Source organism: Adiantum capillus-veneris, chromosome 17 (genome assembly GCF_014529385.1).
Source record: "Adiantum capillus-veneris isolate H3 chromosome 17, ASM1452938v2, whole genome shotgun sequence".
Taxonomy (NCBI): Eukaryota; Viridiplantae; Streptophyta; class Polypodiopsida; order Polypodiales; family Pteridaceae; genus Adiantum; species Adiantum capillus-veneris.
The window spans coordinates 144,657,858-144,677,804 of NC_140947.1; the positions used below are offsets into that span (position 1 = coordinate 144,657,858).

Here is a 19,947-nt window from a genome sequence, read left to right on the forward strand (position 1 = left end):
TAATTAGCATGGTAGAGGAGATGAGCATGCATTGAAGTTTGGCTCTTGGTTGGATTTGCATCACAAAGCCAAGAGTTGTTAGTGTAGGCCTCCCTTCTCACAAACTTGGAGTAGGTGATAAACTTTCCATCAAAGCTTGAGAAGAAGAGAGAGAGTCTTCTTGCTTCACACATAAGCTTGTGTGAGTGTGTGTGAAAAATGACTCGAGAAAATCAGTCCCCCTCTCTCTCTTGGTCGACCCCTCTTGCTATTTGCTCATCCTGGCACCCCGTTGGACCTCTCTAGGCTTTGCCAATAGGATTTCAGGAGCATAAGTGATAGCCTTCTGACATGTGTCCTCCTTTCCCCTTTTGTGAGAGCTTTAGGTAATTAATTAATGCAACTAAACTCTGATTGGACCCCTTTGTCTCCTGGCCAATAGGAATCAGGCAAGCCATTGGGCTACTGAATGCTCATTGGACCCCTTGGGAGACTATCCAATAGTCTTCTAGAGAGCTTAGTCTTATTGGTTCTTTTATTAAGTGTTTTTAAATTAATTAAACTAGATTTACTCTAGCCTAATTCTGATTGGTGTACCTCCATGGCCATCCAAGAGGATTTGAGTGCACCTTGTGGACATCTGGACTAGGGAGTTGACATGTGTCCCTCATTCCCTTTGTGTAAAGGAGGCTTGCGAGTGTGTGTGTGTGTTTCTCTCTCATCCCCTACTCGCCCCCTTTTATGTAGGAACTATGAAAACTTTTTGAACACACACAAAACATCCAATTTTCCTAGTGTTTGACCTTTGGACATAACCTTTGAATTTTGGAAGTCTTAATGGGTTGAACCTTAGGGTACTTAAAGCCCATTGTTACACATTGCTCTTTTGCAAATGGCTCCTCCTTTGGATCTCTATTAAAAAATCAAGCCATGAGAGAACCTTAGGGTACTTAAAGCCCATTGTTACACATTGCTCTTTTGCAAATGGCTCCTCCTTTGGATCTCTATTAAAAAATCAAGCCATGAGAGGCTGTGAAATGAAATGTGAAATAAAAAGAACTCATCAATATATATATTTATATGTGTGTGTGTGTAAATATAATATAATATATATATATATATATATATATTAGAATTATGCAAGGTGAATTTTCACTTTAACATTCTAAAACACTAGAATGCAAAAAAAATCAAGACATGTCAGGATGTGAAATGAAAGGTGAAACACAAAAAATCATTTACTGTTTTAAAACTAAGTGTAAAACTAAGATAACACTTAAGGTAAGTTTCAATCATTACGAAAAACATTCAAAGTATGCCTAACCCAACTCTCCTCTAAGGCTTGTTTTAAAAAGCCAAAAAAATAAAATGAAGAAAGACTAGTTCAAGCGTTACTTGCCCTTCAGCGTGCGAAAGGGCCCTTAATTAACAAGCTTAAAATTTTCAAGCATCCGATGGTGACCTGAGCGTAGGTTCAATCTGTATCCCCGTAGGCCAGGGTGCTCTCTATCTCTCTGTCTCTCTGTGCAGGCGATGGAGGTGCTTTTGCAGAGGGCAAAGTCATTCGCAAGCGAGGCAGCAAAGAGATCGCAAGATCTCGCAAAGGAGGCAGCGAAGATCTCGCAGGAGATTGCTCAAGAAACAGCAAAGCGATCCAAAGAACTTGCTACCGAGGCTTCTAAGAAGGCCGATCAGCTGAAAGCCTTAGCTGGGGACATAACTCTTCCCATTCCCTCTGCCTCGCTAGCACCATCATCAGTATTACCTTCTACTTCTTCTTCCGTTGTATCCGATGAAGAGCTTATCAAATACGGAATTACCCCCGAACTCAGGGAGTTCGTCCATGGCCTCACCCTCAGCACATTTCAGGACTTTCCTTTGGAGGAGTTCAATTGTAAGTAGGCTTCTTTCCTGCTCTCTGAAGAGTTTCCTGCTTACCCAAAATATGTGGGTTAGCCATAGTCAAGTTCAAAACCCCGTATTGTGGATCAGCCAATGTCATAAAATTCCCGTCAATAATTTCAAACCAATGTATATGTCTAATGAATAAATGGCTTGGATTGTTTTAGTATAAATCAAGGTAATGAACTCCTTGGTTTTCACTTCTCAAAGCCTTTGTGGTCTGCTGGCTCAAAGTCTCAATGAACTTCTGTGTTTTGCTTGGCTGTTGTAATGTTTACTTTGGCAACCTGATTTTTTTTTTTTTTTTTTCTAGCTGATGCAAACGACGATTTGGGGACTTCAAATATCCGGCAAGACTTGACGGATTGGCAAGAACAACATGCTTTGCATGTGCTGAAGGCTGTTCCGGTAAGAAGCGTAGTTTCGATCTCTACAAGCTTACATCCTTTTCACTAAATGGCTGATAAGTGCACTGTTAATATTGTACGTGGGATGAATGGCGGGCTGCCCGCCTTCAAGAGGGTCCGGCTTGAGAGGATGCCCGGATGAGGATGCTTGCAAGTCTACAAGCATAGAGAGAGAGAGAGAGAGAGAGAGAGAGAGAGAGAGAGAGAGAGCGCTGCTCTGCCCCCACCTCCTCTGCGCTGCTCTGCCTCATCTCCCCTGCAGGTCGCGTCCTCCCTCTTGCATCCTTGCGCCCCCCCCCCCCCCCTCCCCCCTCCCCTTTTTTGCGCTAAACCTCCTCTTCCCACTTTCCCCCCCTGCTCGTGCCCTGGCTCGCCTTTCCCCGCCTACCCTTTCTGCCCGTCCCTCTTCCCGCTTTACCTCCGCCTGACCCCACCTTTGCCTACCCTTCCTGCATGCGACCTATACCGTCTGCCCCACCTGTGCTCGCCCAGCCCTGCCGGTCCCAGCCTGCCTAGCCCTGATGTGACCTTACTCGTTCAGCTCCGCCAACCCTTGCCTTGCCTTGCCTTTGATTGCGCAGGATGTCGCCAGTTCCTTTGATGAAAAAATAGCAATGAGAGTACCTTTGCCAATCAAGATGATTTCCTCCACTTTGCCTTCATCTGAACCAGTTACTTAATGCCCTTATACAAACCCAAGGGACATGTGGCTGAAACGGAAGGAAGGGAATGCGTGTCTCTAGGTCATCAACCGCACTCCTCTCAGCTTCGGGACAGATTGGGTTTTTTGCACCTTTGGTACGAGGATTTTTCATTAGCTACTTGTCACAAGACGGGCACCACGTGCCAATAGAAAAGAACAGACTGAACAGACTTTTAACACTTCAATAACAACTGGGGAGAGAGAGAGAGAGAGAGAGAGAGAGAGAGAGAGAGCCGACACGTGACACGGAGTGGCGGACTTCCACCCTAGAGAGTATTGGCCCCAAACCTTGGCGCCCCTTTCATTTCTTTATATTGCATCAACACAGTACAAGCCGATACTCCAAACTCTGCACCTTCTTCAGGAAGCGTGCCAGAGAATGAGCCCTAACCTCATATTTAAAGGCCCTTGGTCTAAAAAGCAATTACAGTGAAAAGCCTTCGGACTCAAAAGCATCTGGTCCAAAAGCAAAGCCAAAAAGCTGCCAATGTGAATCACGGAAATCCGTACAGCAGTCAACGCAAAACACAGAATTCCGTACAGCCTGCCACGTCATCATGTCAGCGCAATTTTTTGAAAATTTGCCACGTCATCAGTTTGTGTGTGTGTGCGGGTCCTGCTTTATTTTAATCCTTTATGTCACTTGGGGTCTCATCGAACGGGGTCCCCATAAGCTGGTAGGACTTTTTCTTCTATTACTTGTTCTTCTTAGGGTTTAGGCCCCTAGGCGAACATGTGCAAGTTGGCTCCATTCTTTAGGGCTTTGACACGCAGCAGATTGTTACATCTCCCCTTCTTGAAAGAGAGTAATCGTCCGCGATTACAACATATCTGCAAAACAACTCAAGTTAGCTCAAAAAAATTTCTGAGGGTCATTTCGAGGGACATTCTGAGAGACAAACAGTTTGCTCTTTTTGTTAAGGAGTTAGCTTCTCCTTTTGGCTATTTTGATCAAGGAGTTAGCTTCTTCTTTCGGCTGTTTTGATCAAGGAGTTAGCTTCTCCTTTCTGCACTTTTGATCAAGGAGTTAGCTTCTCCTTTCGTCCAGATCGGAACGCTTGATATTCTGGCGTAGTAAAATTAACCATCACACCCAGACCATATTGATCTTCCACGAGTATCTTGATGCACTAAAAATCACATACCCAAGCAATCTCATCGAATCAGGGATATTCAGTAGTTGGCACATCACAATGCAACACAAATGCTCACATATGCATGTTACAAGACATAGAAACATAAAGTTGCCGATGAACACTCCTCCCACATAACCTAACAAGGTCCGGGTCGGGAGATATTCAACGACTCCCTAGTCACTCCTCCCGCATAACCTAAAAAGGTTCGGGCTAGGAGATATAGAGGCCTTTTACAACCAAACGCCCCCAGACCGTAGCCTGCGTCGTTTGGAGGTGTTGAGAATAATCATTGCTCAGACTTCTTAATACTCCTCCCTCATAACCATCCAGGTCCGGGCCGGGAGTTACAACAACAATTATTTTACAAGCATACAACCAAACGCTCCCGAGACATCCCGTCTGCGTCGTTCACAGGTTCAAACAATAGCAAAACAACATTTCTCACTACTCCATCCGGGAGTAAAATCACCAATCATTGAAACCAATATTAAAACCAGAGTCAAATATTTCAAATCGACACCAAGATAAGTTCAAAACAGATGCCATTTATTTCAAACAAATTTTCAAACAATACTATCTAGCTATAAAGAAAAAAAAAACAAGTAGAGAGTTCATTTGAGGTTTTGTTCGGACAACCGAACTTTGAGGACGACTGGCTTGTCCTTTTGCATCACGGTGATGGTTCGGTTCCGAACCTGAAGAGTCGCATCATTCTTGTCGTGCCAAGGCATGCCCAAGAGAACGTCGCAATTGCCCAACTTTATGATGTGGAAATAAGCTTTTCCATGATAATTTTGAATAGTCATCGTCACTGACATAGAGTCAAAATTCAGTAGATAAAGATTTGTAGATTTCAGCCATGAGCGTTTTCATATTTCAGCCCATCTTGTCGTCGTCCTCATCGTTGTCGACATCGTCGGCAAGTCCAAGCATTGTAGAGATTTGCGCAATCAATAGTAGACCGCTCTCGCCATAGAGAGTGGGGCCCTTGGAGGAGGGTTTGACAACTTCCCGGTGTCGTATTCTCTTCTCTCTCTATCTCTCAATCTCATGCACCTTCACGCACAGTGTCCATTCACTTTGTTTGTGTCCATTGCACTCTCTCATTAAAGAACGGAAGGCTCTCCCTTCCGTAAGTAAAAGGAACCCTTGAGCAGAGTTCGGAGCACTCATCTTGAGCAAAGTTCAACATTCATTCCGCTGCACCTAACATTGGTATCAGAGCTTTGACAATGTTCTGTATCACTCAAGGAAAGAAACACAAGAACCACATAATTTTTTTGCTTGTTGAGGTCGCACGAACCCAAGTTCACTTGGGCGTGTCGATTCCTAATCGTGTTTTTGAAGAGCGATAGGAAACCCAAGAAAAAAGGGCTTGTCCAACCTCCCCTTGTGCCTCTTTTCACTCATTGAGAGCGGACCGTGCACTTAGCGGCCGGCCAATCGACGTGAGGTGGGAAAAAACAACCTTGGCGTGAGCGCAAGGCTGCCAAGGGGTGCGCCCGCGGGAAAGAGCAGAACTCGGGTGAAGAGAAGATCCTTCTCTAACATAGATTGCAAGCGAAGAAGACCCTCAAGAACCTCAAGACGCTCAAGAACCTCAAGAACCTCAAGACCCTCAAGAATCTCAAGACCCCCAAGAACCCAAGAACCCAAGACCCACAAGAACCCAAGACTTCAGTGGATGGTCATTACTCGAAGCGGAATGGATACTTCGCTTGGAGGTGATGATTATGAGAGAGGCGGCGAAGAATTTTCCCCACCAGGAGGTTTTTTTCCCCCTTCCCCATCTACGCCACGAGTTGTACGAGATCCTATGGAGGCTTGGTGCAAGACGATGATGGACACGATGACAACGTGGCACGAAGTAAGAATGGCAGCCATGGAGCGTGAGCGCGAGCAATTACGCTTGGAGGCCAAAGAATTTGATCACAAGTACGAAGAAAGAAAATCAGAATTGGATCGCAAGAACGTTGTTCATTCTTCCTCTCTCAGTTCTAATGTGCAGGCGAAGATTGAACGGATTCTGTAGAAGGAGACTCTCTCGGTCTCGTCTTCTCCAAAGCATGATACACAAGAATTGCATGATTATGATAAGCATGATGAATTGCATGATAATGATGAGCATGATGATTTGCATGATCAAGATGTGATTTCTCACAAGCATGATGATTTGCATGAAGATGATGTGATTGTTCACAAGAATGATGTGTTAGTTGAGGCTTTTTCTAGCGAAGCTAGCCTCGTTACAGATTCAATCCATCACGAAGAATCGATCTTGGCTTTCAAGTCGAGGTCCACAGAATCCCCATAGGGAAATTCGATCCAACACAGAACCGATCTTGGCTCTCAAGCCTAGGTCCAAAGAACTCTTACAAGAAGTACTATGTGTTCAAATGATTAGTCAGCACGCATTGTTCGAGTGTTTCATTCGTGATCGTTTCCTGTATTTTAGTCAGCGTCTTTATGTGATCCCTTTTCCTAGGCATGACATATCGTACGTTGAGCACGTTTCGCTCATGAATGAGCACGGATATATGCGGATTATTTATGAAAAACTGAAAAGTATGCATTCAAGGAAGTCACTTTCCATGTCTCTTCCTTGGCATGACACAGTTGTAGAAAGAGCACATGAAAGTATGAGCACCAAGCATCGGCATTTCCGTTGTGAATTGCCATAGATGATCGATTTCGATCAGAAGGACGCGTGTGTGTGGTGAACGGCTTGACACTCCGTCTATTTGTTCATCTACATTGCATGCAGTCTTTGAGAAAGACGAGATTTTTTCCAGTCACTTTACATGGAATGGGTATGTTGATGTTTTTGTGTTGGAAGTGGTTTCAAGACTTTTCAGCTATGGAGATTCTTGAAGAAGGAAGAAGCATGACTCTAGACGAAGTTGAAGCATTGAAGGAGCTACAGATGACTGTCGCTTTCGGCACGGTCCAAAGAAGCAAGCGTTGCAGACCTTTATGAAGTTCAAGTATCGCACGACCTACGCATCAGAGTGGACCGGCGAAGTGTTCTGTCCAGGATTCCGGATGCTATTGGCGATCTCCCTCGACGCCATACAGTTCGGTTGTAGTACCTCACTTGAGGGGATGTCACGTGACACATCCAACCCTATGTGTCCGTGGACAAGCTACAACATGACCGGGTTCAGTTCAGTCAAGTTAGTCTAGAATAGGAAGTGATCTGGCACTTTTGTGAGTCTGTTCGCAGACAAGCATGTCCAGACACTTAGATTAGATGCATATCCTCTGGTTGCACACAGCATGATCATCAGATTTTCATTAGAACCCATCAGTAGCATTTTTATAGTGCATAGACCTATTTTCCCTATTTTTGACATTTTTGACTTATTATTTTTAAGTGACTTCTGTTGGGAACTAGGTAGGGCAATTTTGCTAAGATAATATATAAGCAAACCAGAGCTAGCACTCTCTGGCATAAGAGGCAACAGGAGCACACGCTCAATAGGCAACTTCTGAGCAGAACCCCCATGAGGCCTAGCATTTTAATATCATAGCAGAAGGCTGGCGTTTTTGGACCAGATCAGCCAACGTTTTTGCATTGGCAAGAGCTTGGCGACAGCAAGAAGCAGAAGACTCCCAGCGTTAGCAGATTATGCACAGCCAGACCATTTTCATGCCCTAGCGTTTTTGCATCTGCCAGGCATTTCAGTGTTTTGAAGATCTACCGCGACGGAACCAACACAAGCACCAACGTTTTTAGTTTTTAGCACTTAGACATCGTAGAACAAGTCTCGAACCTCGTAGATTTCACCTTCTCGCAGCAGATCCTCGCTGCACGGTCAGATCCCGCGAAGTTTGCAGTTTCAGCCCGGAAAACGCAGATTTCAGCATCTGCGTTTTCAGCGCGTCGTTGTCGCATCGTCGTCGTCACCGACACAGAGTCAAAATTCAGCAGATAAAGATTTGCAGATTTCAACCATGAGCGTTTTCATATTTCAGCCCATCTCGTGGTCGTCCTCATCGTCGTCGACATCGTCGGCAAGTCCAAGCATTGTAGAGATTTGTGCAATCAATAGTAGACCGCTCTCCCCATAGAGAGTGGGGCCCTTGGAGGAGGGTTTGACAACTTCCCGGTGTCGTATTCTCTTCTCTCTCTATCTCTGAGTCTCATGCACCTTCACACACAGTGTCCATTTACTTTGTTTGTGTCCATTGCACTCTCTCATTAAAGAACGGAAGGCTCTCCCTTCCGTAAGAAAAAGGAACCCTTGAGCACAGTCCGGAGCACTTATCTTGAGCAAAGTTCAACATTCATTCCGTTGCACCTAACAATATGCAGTTTGGCATATTGTATTGGATTGTACATACAGGTTTGACCTTGGTAGATGCAGAGTAGTGGCGAACGTTTGGTTTGATCTCGGGGAGTTTGCTTGAGTAGCTAGGTTCTTTTTGGACCTTGACAGCTTCTTTGGCAAACATGATCCTCAGGTGACATCTTCCTATTCTTAGCAGTCCACTTATGGTGTGATTCTCTTTGAGTCTCGAGTCCCATGAGATTCAGTATTGATGTGTTTTCTTTTTTGCCGGATGTTTGTTTTCTTTTTTGCCGGATGTTTGTTCGCGATTCACTTTGAGAGAGGGATGATATACACTTGGGATGTGTTTCGGACAGATGAAGATCAGTTGCAGTTTCACTCTCAGTTCCGATGAAGTTCCTTCAGATACTTGCAGTTCATCATTCTATACGGTGGTTGGTGTAGTTCTTTGGTTCTTTGTCATCGGACAATTGATTTCTCAGTAGCTCTGGTTGTCCCATTCTTTGGACTTTCCGTAACAGCTTGGAGATTGTCACGGGGATGGGCACCATGTGCTAGCGAAAAATAACAGACTGAACAACTTTAAGCACTTCAAATAACAAATGAACTGAAAGAGATAGAGAGTGCACAACACAAGAGACGGGGAGTGGCGGAGTTCCACCCCAAGAGAGCACTGGCCCCAAACCCTGGTGCCCCTTTTAGTATTTCTTTATATTGCTTGAACTTAGTACAACGCCGGGACTCCACGCTTTGCACCTTCACTCGAAAGCGTGCAAGAGAATGAGCCCATGGCACATATTTAAAGGCCCTTGGCCTATGAAAAGCAGCTACATGAAAAGCATCAACTCAAAAGCATCTAGCCTCAAAAGCTGCCGCCCAAAGCTGCCCAGCGTAAATCACGGAAATCCTTACACCTGTCATGTCAGCATGGCAGCCTGAATTGCAGAAATCCGTACAGCTGCCGCGTCATCATGTTAGCGTAAAATTTGGGAATTCCGTACAGGCTGCCACATCATCAGTTCTCCACGCTTTGGGTGCTTTATTTTAATGCCTTTAGGTCACTTGGGCCCCATCAGACAGGGTCCCGTAAGTTGGTGGGAACTCCTCTTTAAAAATAGGCCACTTGGCAAGACTTTGCAAGTTGGTAAAACTTCTTCTGCTGCTTCTGCTTCTTCATTTAGGGTTTAGACCTCTCGGTTGGGATCTGTAGGTTGGCTCCGTTGTTCAGTGGCTTGACACGTCAGCAGTTTGTGATAGAGATTTTGGCATGTGGTATATGATGAGAGATGGAGGTTTCTCTATATTTCTTGGAGGGTGGAGCACTTTAGACTTGGGAAATGATCCGAATACCAATAGTTTATGCCTTCACCCTCATTACTGATGCATTCTCTTGGAGCAATCAGCAACAATACCTCTGCATATGCTGGTTGTGCGAATTGAGTCGGTTGGCTTGAGGAGATTCTTGTTAGAGCTGGATTTACTTTCAGCGGACAACATTTCACTTTTGGACGTCTTTCGAGGGTAGCAGTTAGATTGTATACAGCAGGATACTTTTCCACTGCGGAGTTTGTAACAGATATCCTCGTCCTCGAAACCCTCTCTTTACAATTGTAGATTGCTCACTCCAACTTTCTAGTCCGACTTCCTTTCCAGGAGTTGAGAGGGAGTATTAGAGTTCAGGCATCTCTCTTGGTTCATCGGTCCGTCCGAGTTTCTCCTAGGGACATGTGTTAGGGAGTGAAGGTTGTTTTGTGGCTGTGCCCGGCCATCGTGAGATAGGTCTCTCATATCGGGTCGTGTCTAGCCATTGTTAGCTCGGGTTTTGGCTTTGTTCCATGGTCAGTAGGCTCTTGGAAAATATCCCTAGCTCCCCCTATTTTTCCCAGGAATCTCGTGCCTCTCTCCTATTTTCCTCCCCATTTATTGGATCGTGGAGTCTAGAGGCTGGGTTGGGCAGTCAGGGGCAGCACCTATATATGGTGCAGGGAGAGTTACCTACAGATATATGCAGTTCAGCCCCAATTCAGGGACGCCCTCTCACGGGCACCCCAGGGGGCAGCATGTGGAGATCACCAGCAAGTAGCCCTAGCGTTTTCCCACAGCCCTAGCGTTTTCCCACCAGAAGCCCTAGCGTTTTTCATCAGTAGCCCTAGCGTTTTTTCCTAGCAGCCCCCATCGTTTTTGTCACGTGACACATCCAACCCTATTTGTCCGTGGACAAGCTACATCATGATCAGGGTTCAGTCAGTCCAGTCAAGTCTAGATTAGCGGTGATCTGGCACTTTTTGTGAGTCTATTCATAGACCGTGCATGCCCAGTCACTGAGTGTAGATGCATATCCTCTGGTTGCACACAACATGATCATCAGTATTCCCTTCAGAATCCATCAGATTCAGTTAGGGGAATTTTCTAGTGCATTAATCCTATTTTTTCTATTTTTGGTATTTTTCACTTATTATTTTTAAGTGACTTCCCAACAAAAGTAGGTAGGGCAATTTTGCTAAGTTAATATATAAGCAAACCCAAGTTAGCACTTTCTGGCAGAAGAGGCAGTAGGAGCACATGCTCAACAGGCACCTTCTCAGCAGAACCTCTGCAGGAACCGTTGGCGTTTTTGGTTTCCCCCACCTTCGCCACACATCAGCCCAGCGTTTTCAGTTTGCATCATCGCCGGAAGTCCTCCAAGCCCTGGCGTTTGCAGATCGCTAGCAGCAGTACCCTATTCCCTAGCGTTTCACAGTTGCCATTGCCGGAACTTCCCAGACAACCTAGCGTTTTTTGCTAGCGTTTTGCACTTGCTGCAGCGTTTCATTTTTCAGCCACAAATGGAGCAGAACAGCAGCGTTTTTCAGCAGTCTCCATAACAGACAATTCAACCCTAGTTGGATGCAGAAGACCCCCCATTTTCAGCCATAAAAACGCAGCCAAAACAGTCATTTTCAGCCACCCAAACAGCCCAAAGATTTGCAGATTTTCAGTTGTTAGAAGACCACAGATTTCTGCCCTAAAGTCGTCGTCGTCATCACCGTCGTCATCATCGGCATAGTCCCAGGTTGCATCAGTCCATTGCATCGTCATTGTACCACTTTGTGCAATCATAAGTAGACCACTCTCGCCGACGAGAGTGGGGCCTTCGGAGGAGGGTTTTACAAACGTCTCTGATGTCGTATCTCTCTTCTCTCTCTATCTCTCAGTCTCATACACTTACATGCACAGTGTCCATTCACTTTGTTTGTGATCATAGCACTCTCCATAAAGAACGGAAGGCTCTCCCTTCCATAAGAACTAAAAGGAACCTTGAGCACAGTTCGGAACACTCATCTTGAGCAAAGCGCAAACAATCATTCCGCTGCACCTAACAGTTTTTGGTGGGCATCCATAGGGAGGTCTGTAGATGACGGCAGGCTTCTTGTGGAGGTGATCCCTTGCTAGGACAGACATGGGTAGCATATCTTTCCCTACTTTTGATCCTCTCAGGGCAGCCCATCCCGTGGGCATCTCAATCAGAGGCATAGCACTATCCTCATGTGCCGGCCTAGGAGAGCAGAGATCCAGTTCTCTCTCTCTCTCTCTCTCTCTCTCTCTCTCTCCAGTTCTTCCTTTGCCAAGAGATGGATCAATGTTGGGGAGCCCATGTTGTGGCCGTGTTAGTGATCTCATGTGCAGAGCAGTTGGCAGTGTCAGTAGTAGGCGCAATTGTGTGTACCTCAGGTCTATCCATTGGGCATGTCAGTTCTACGTCGGACCATCCTTGGTCACTTGTACGAGCAGATTGTTATCAGCATGGAGCCCTTTTCCGATCTCTCTCTCTCTCTCTTTCTTATTCTCATTCTCAGATGTCCTGTCTCTCTCTACCTCAGTGGTCTCTCTTCTCCACAGGTGTGCCTTGTTCATGTGTTTGGCATTGCAGGATCCGAGTCGAGGTGCGCACCGAATCATGAGCCAGTTCTTGTCTTCATCGCATCTTCCGTTGCCACCTTTGACAGGATGGTGGTTGTGGTAGGGTGGTTAGGCGCGTTTCGTAGGCGGTCGAGGTAGCTGGGAGATTCCTCCTTTGAGTTCGTTTCACTTGCCTATCATAAATATGGGCTATGGGTAGTAGTAGCATGTCCACATGGCACGTTTGAGTCTTAAAACATGTAGTGCAAGGTATGGCCGTATGTGTATGAACATGTTTTCGTACACGTGTAAATTGTATGTATGCATACATGAATGACTTTGCATTTACTCAATTACATCGCTATTCATGAACATCTTTGCCTCTTCATGATTGCATGTTTTAACATTTTGTCTTCCATGTATGGTTGGCCAATGGCAACAAATGTCATGGTTGTGTGGTCTTGTATATTGGAATATTTCTTTGCATGCAGATGTATGTCTTATTCATGCTCTTTATTCTCGTTTGAGAGGGCCCATTCTTAAATGATTATTGATTAACATCTCAAGGCGAGGTCTAATGCAGACACCAAGAGAGGTGGTGTTTGAGGATGTGGTCAGGGTTTGGGAGAATGATTTCATGGAGCCGGCTTTGATTTCTTTTCACCTCTTTATGAGAAGGTGTGAACCATATTTGAGAAGGAAAATTCGACTTGTGTTTTAACGTTTCAACTAAAAATCTTGAAATTTGAGCCGGCCTCAATTCCTTCTTGCAAAAATTTGAGGTGGCGATCCTTTGATTTGAAGAGATTTTGGATAAAGCAAACCTACCAACCTACCTTTTCTTGAGCCTTGGATGTGGTGTGTTATGTGCATGTCACATGTAATGATTTATGTGTATTTGTTTGAGCAAATAAGTAATAAAGGACATTTCTTCATGTGTAAATTCAAGGGAAAGGAGATTTTGTAGATGTTGTCACAAGACGGGAACCACGTGCCAATAGAAAAGAACAGACTGAACTGAACTGAGAGAGAGAGAGACGACATGCGACACGGAGTGGTAGAATTCCACCCCAGAGAGTATTGGCCCCAAACCTTGGCGCCCCTTTCAGTATTTCTTTATATTGCATCAACACAGTACAAGCCGGTACTCCAGACTCTGCACCTTCTCCAGGAAGCATGCCAGAGAATGAGCCCTAACCTCATATTTAAAGGCCCTAGGCCCCAAAAGCAGTTTACAGTAAAAAGCCTTCAAACTCAAAAGCATCCGGTGCAAAAGCAATGCCAAAAAGCTGCCAACGTGAATCACGGAAATCCATACACTTGCCGCGTCATCAGCCATCGCAAAACGCGGAAATCCGTACAGCTTGCTACGTCATCATGTCAGCGCAATTTTCGAAAACTGCCACGTCATGAGCTGCAGATCCTGCTTTATTTTAATCTTTGTCACTTGGGGCCCCATCGGACGGGGTCCCCATAAGCTGGTAGGACTTCTTCTTGTGTTACTTCTTCTTCTTAAAGTTTAGGCCCCTCGGTGGGCATCTGTAAGTTGGCCCCATTCTTCAGGGCTTTGATATGTCAGCAGTTTGTGACATCTCCCCTTCTTGAAAGAGAGTAATCGTCCGCGATTACAGCATATCTGCAAAACAACTCAAGTTAGCTTAAAAATTTTCGAGGGACATTTTGAGGGACAATCAATTTGCTCTTTTTGTTAAGGAGTTAGCTTCTCCTTTCGGCTCTTTTGATCAAGGAGTTAGCTTCTCCTTTTGTCCAGATCGGAACTCTTGATATTCCGGCGTAGTAAAATTAGCCATCACACCTAGACCGTACTGATCTTCCATGGGTGTCTTGATGCACTAAAATTATATACCCAGGCAATCTCATCCAATTAGGAATATTCAGTGGTTGGCACATCACAATACAACACAAATGCTCACATATGCATGTTACAAGACACAACAAACAACTCCGCTGAGGACTCCCCCGAGACAAACGGTTTGCGGTATGAAGCTACTCAACGACTACCTCGTCACTTCCCCCACAAATAACCTAAAAAGGTCCGGGCCATGAGCTCAGAGGACTGTACAACCAAACGCTCCCCATATCGCAGTATGCGTCGCTTGGAGGTTCAAGCATACAACCAAACGCTCCCCAGGCATCGGCCTGCGTTGTTCCGAGGTTCAAACAATACGAAAACAATATTTCTCACTTCTCCACCCGGGAGTAAAATCACCGATCATTGAAACCAGTATTTAAAACCAAAGTCAAACAAGTCAAATCGGCACCAAGACAGGTTTAAAACAAATAGCATCCATTTCAAACAAAGTTCAAACAATACTTTCTCAAACAATGTTCAAAAGTATCTAACTAGAAAACAACTAGAGAGGTCATTCAGGGTTTTTTCGGACAACCGAACTTTGAGGACAACGGGCTTGCCCTTCTGCATCACGGTGATGGTTCGGTTCCGGACCTGGAGAGTTGTATCATTCTTGTCGTGCCACGGCATGCCCAAGAGAACGTCGCAGTTGCCCAACTTCATAATGTGGAAATCAGCTTTTCCATGATAATCTTGTATAGTCATTGGAAGTGCATCAATGAGCGGTACCACTTTCTGAGTTTGCCCCGTGGCTAGCTTAGCTTCAATTTCTCCACCCTCTACATCATAATCAAAGTGCATCTGCTTGAAGAATTCTGGATGGATGAAGTTCTCCATAGCTCCGGGGTCAAAGAAAATAAGGGCTTTCAAGCCGTTGACTTTTCCATAAGCTTTGCATAATTCATTAAAACTCTCGAGGTGTATACCAGAAATATCGGGTACTAGTCCAATAGCAGGTCTAGCCTTCTTGGCCAAAGATGGCCCCGGGGATCTGTCTGTCGCGGGAGCAGAAGGTTGCACTGAGGATGTCGAGGCTCGCTCAGGACATGTATTGAACGTATGCCCTGTTTGGAAACATTCGAAGCATCGGCCTTCTTGTAACAAGGCGTCTCGTTGACGTTGTGTCAGACGAGGCCGTTGAGGTTGGTTTTCACGGGATTCCCGAGAATTTGTTCGTTGTTGCCGGGAGTTCTGGTTAGTGGCCGGAGGTTCTTCTGTGGTAAACTCCAATTTTCCTTTCATGAGCTTGTAGCCGACCACAACATGGTCCATAAGCTCTTGCATGGTAGAGACTTGCTTGGAGAGACTATTCCTGCAATGGTGATGGTAGTCCAATGGTGTAGCGCTTGCACTGGTCCTCCAAGGGAATGAACTTAAAGAAGGACACCAGAAGGTACACATTGAGAAACCTTTGGTTAAAGTCGTCCATGGTTTCGGTGGCAAGCATTTTCAAGTTGCCCCACTCTGCCAAAATCGTGACTTCAAACGTCGAAGTCATGTAACTACGTGCAAAAACTGTCTTGAAAGCTTGCCAGGTCCTTGGAGCATGCGGTTGTGTCGCGATTGAACTCCACCATTGCATAGCATTATCTTTAAGAAATCCCGCTGCTCGAGAAATCTTGGATTCTTCTCTATAGTTCCCCAAAGCATAGATGTTGTCGAATTGGTGTAGGAACTGCAATGCTTTCTTGTGATCTTTCACCCCAGAAAAAGTGAAAAATTTGATTGTCGTGCCAACAGCTTTGAAATATTTGGGTTGGTTAGGCGTATGTCCCGGGTATGGATAATAAGGGTATCCATATGGGCTCCAAACATTGTAGCCTGGTGGCGTTGGTGGTGGAGGTGGGGGCAATGGGGGTGGCAAAGGCGGTTGCACTGGATCAGGGTCAGATGGCTGCACCATACTCCTGAAGACTCCCCCGATCAAAACAGACGGTTGAGAAGGTTGCCGGATGGAAGCTCTCGTACTTTCTGGTGCTAGAGGAGGAGGTACCACCTGGGGCATCATCAGAGGGGGTAACATGTAGTTCAAAAATTGTTGAAAACTTTGTAGCATCGGAAGATTCTGCTGAGGATGCCGCGAAAGAATGTCGTGAAGCTCATTGAGCAGAAACTGCAAGTATTCTGCTGAATCCATGAATTCCAAGTCTTGGGTTCTTTATGGCTTATGCCCTTTAAGACACAGCGATGAAGATGGGAGCACGCCCGATGCGCGATGAAGTAAGGGTGGGAGTTGCTAATAAGTCCGGGGTCGGAGGCCGAAGATACCTCAAATAAAATTCCAATAGCTCTGTCTGCTCTTTTGTAGGACCGGTATGCTTTCAGAAAAGCACACGCCTGATGCTCTGATACCACTGTCACAAGACGGGCACCACGTGCCAATAGAAAAGAACAGATTGAACAGACTTTTAACACTTCAATAACAACTGAACTGAGAGAGAGACAGACGACACACGGCACGGAGTGGCGGAATTCCACCCCAGAGAGTATTGGCTTGGCCCCAAACCTTGGCGTCCCTTTCGGTATTTCTTTATATTGCATCAACAAAGTACAAGCCGGTACTCCAGACTTTGCACCTTCTTCAGAGAATGAGCCCTAACCTCATATTTCAAGGCCCTAGGCCCCAAAAGCAGTTTACAGTGAAAAGCCTTCAAACTCAAAAGCATCTGATGCAAAAGCAATGCCAAAAAGCTGCCAGCATAAATCATGGAAATCCGTACACCTGCCACGTCATCAGCCAGCGCAAAACATGGAAATCTGTACAGCTTGCCATGTCATCATGCCAGCGCAATTTTCGAAAACTGCCATGTCATCAGCTGCGGGTCCTGTTTTATTTTAATCTTTATGTCACTTGGGGCCCCATCGGACGGGGTCCCCATTAGTTGGTAGGACTTCTTCTTCTGTTACTTGTTCTTCTTAGGGTTTAGGCCCCTCGGCCGGCATCTGTAAGTTGGCCCCATTCTTCAGGGCTTTGACACGTCAGCAGTTTGTGACAGATGTTTTTCAATGAGAGTTTAGAAGAGTATTTTAAACTAACTCTCTCAATTCCTTTTTCAACTTGCTCCTCACTTCATCTAATTCTTTCTTTCACATTAGTCTCTAATAACATTATCAGTGCCATGGTTGCATCCATTCGCATACCTAACCCTTGTTTCCATACCATGTTTACAATACGTATTCTATCGACCGAATTACCTCACACACAACATTTTTCGAAAAAGTAGAGCTATACTTTACACTCTCACTTTATCTCCTATAGTTTAATTGCATCATCGTAGGCCCATTTGAAATATCTTTTAATGTATGCACAGCTTATATGAACCTTAATCTTTCATGACCAATGCTAGAAATATGAAATAAGTTTTGGTATTTTTTAATACATTGCCTACCTTACATACCTTATCCGAGGAAAAAGAACAATACTTGTGTTGTTCCTGTACCTACTGTATGGTATTTGTTGCACCTAATTACATTATAAACACTAACTTTACCTCCACCAATTATATCGTGTATTACCAAATAACACCCAAAGGGTGGACAAAAAGTACAATTCTGATGGTAATGGCTGCACCGAATTTTTGCGATTTCTTTATATAGTATTGCAGAAATTAGAAGTGCTGGTAGCGGGTGCTCATTTGTCACGAGGGTGGTTAAAATGCTTGCATGGGTTTTTGTGAAGAGCATCTTTAAGTTCCTTATGGTGCTTTTATTGCAACAGGAAATTTCTCAGTTTAGATATGAGTTGTGTCCAAGGCACATGAAGGAGAAGAGATTTTGGAAGATTTATTTCACCTTAGTGAGAAGCCACGTTGTTCTGTAAGTACAAAACCTGGTTTTAATTTTTAATACACAAGTATGTGTGCAGTTTCCTCTCTGGACCTATGTTTTTGTGGCAAATTCTACTTTTTGTGAACTGCCTTTTTTTTCACTTGATAGCTATGGGCATTGACTTCATGGGTAACTTGTAATTTTCTTACGTTTCATAATCAAACAAGGTTGCATGGTGTCACACTCAAGTTTCAAAGATCCAGGCTGTTTGTTTGAGTTCCTTAAGTGTAGGTATGGAGTCTCTCATCCTCGTGGCTTGAAGATTTGAATTCCAAAGTCTTATGCGGCCTTTGCACCTAAGGGTCCTACACGGCAGAGCACACCAAATACACACCCCTACTAGTTACGATACCACTCTTTTGGATGACTTCTTTAGGGTTTGTGTTTGTCTATGGAAAACTTCGCTGTTTAGTTGTATTTTTTACTTCTCAATGTCAGGTTGAGCTTTCTTTTTCTCTGTCCCTTCCACTAGTTTGTAGTGGAGATGTTATGAAAGGGTACTATGGTTTGTTCGGTTCATTTTTTTGCTTCCTTTCTATCAACAGATATGAAGCACCGGCTGTCATGCCCGAGGATTTTCTGAGGGATGAGCATCATGCAAAACCAACAGTTGCTACCAGTGAAGGAATACAATTGGCAGAGAGACCTTCTAGGGTGGTTGACACATCTGAAAAGAAGCGGTCTATTGATGATCAGGATCTGGATGCATATTTACTGGGTGATAGTGGTATGAGTAACTGCCAGTGATCTTTATTCGCATTTATAGCTAAGCTTCATTACCAAGGAACATGTTTTTCTTTCTTGGATGGCTTGTTTATGGCAAATACTGCCATAAACAAGCCATAAACAAGCAGGCAAATACTGCCTGCTTGTTTTTGATTGATTTGCTCATTGTAAGTTTCTGTTGAGCCAGATGGTGATGGTGAGGATGTGGGGTTTGATGCTGAATTTGATCAGTTGGTCAACAGCTCGGTAAATGATTTTGAAATTTTGGAGGGTTGATGTAGATGTCCTATGCTACATTTTCTGTTGTTTTGTTTTTTTTTTTGATTCAGGCTTTGAATAGTGATGCCGAAGAAGAGCAAAAGGGGGATTCCAAAATCATAAGCTCATCAGGAAAGAAAGCGAGTGATGACTCATCAGATGGGGAGCTTGTTTGATGTGATATTCATGTATCTCTCACCTTTGAAGCTGGCGTATAGCTATTCAGTGTACACATTCCTGGTGAGCTTCTCTTGTGAGTGCAGTACTTTTTCATGCTTTTGCTTATACTGAGCGGATAAGGGTGTGGTTCAGGTTTTCGGAGGGCTGAAGCTTGTTGGTTAGGCCACTCTTTATATTTTGCAAATTTGTGACAACCTGGAGATGCGAATGAATGACTGCAAGCTTTGCAAAACCATGGTTGTGAAGGATGAATTGTGCTTCACAACAAGCATCTGTATAAAACTCTGTTTTATGTAGCCACATTGTCAAGGAGCCGCAATCTTGTGGTGTGTTGATTCCTTTGAAGGGAATGTTATTGACCTTGTACAGCTTTATAAATTAATTTGACACAGCATTTGAGCAAGGAATGCTATTTCATTTTTTTATAATAAAGAACAAGTAAAACTGAGAAAGGGCAGTAGCCAGCATAGATGTCTCGGTATTTCAATTAATGTGCAGTCTCTGAGAATTTGTGAGTGACAGGTCTTAAGTTCAAGACTCTTCGGATGGATCTTCGAGGTCTATTGGGATTGTTCCTACGCCGTCAAATAGTCTCATCTCTTCTTCTTCCTAACTGTTGTACTTAAAAGTTGTTTTGTGTGTCCGACCTGTGATCTAACCTTTCGAGTCTTGATGTCACGTGCCCTAGTTGTGTTGATGATAAGAAGGCATGCAATTATGAGGGTGTTGCAATGTTGAAGGCCTGTTTTTGTTTGCAGAGGGTCTTCAGAGCTTTGTGATCATC

At 44.5% G+C, this 19,947-nt stretch overlaps 1 protein-coding gene across 1 annotated transcript; it reads left to right on the plus strand.

Annotated features, from left to right (window-relative positions):
* The first annotated feature begins 1,412 nt into the window (after positions 1–1,412).
* On the plus strand, positions 1,413–19,630 carry LOC147438254 (uncharacterized). The gene is made up of 7 exons (XM_086487545.1): positions 1,413–1,873; positions 2,195–2,289; positions 17,890–17,987; positions 18,545–18,726; positions 18,913–18,971; positions 19,055–19,223; positions 19,296–19,630. Exons 1-6 carry the CDS (start codon positions 1,513–1,515, stop codon positions 19,157–19,159), a joined length of 900 nt encoding a protein of 299 aa, XP_086343671.1. The 5' UTR covers positions 1,413–1,512; the 3' UTR covers positions 19,160–19,223; positions 19,296–19,630.
* Positions 19,631–19,947: the final 317 nt, after the last annotated feature.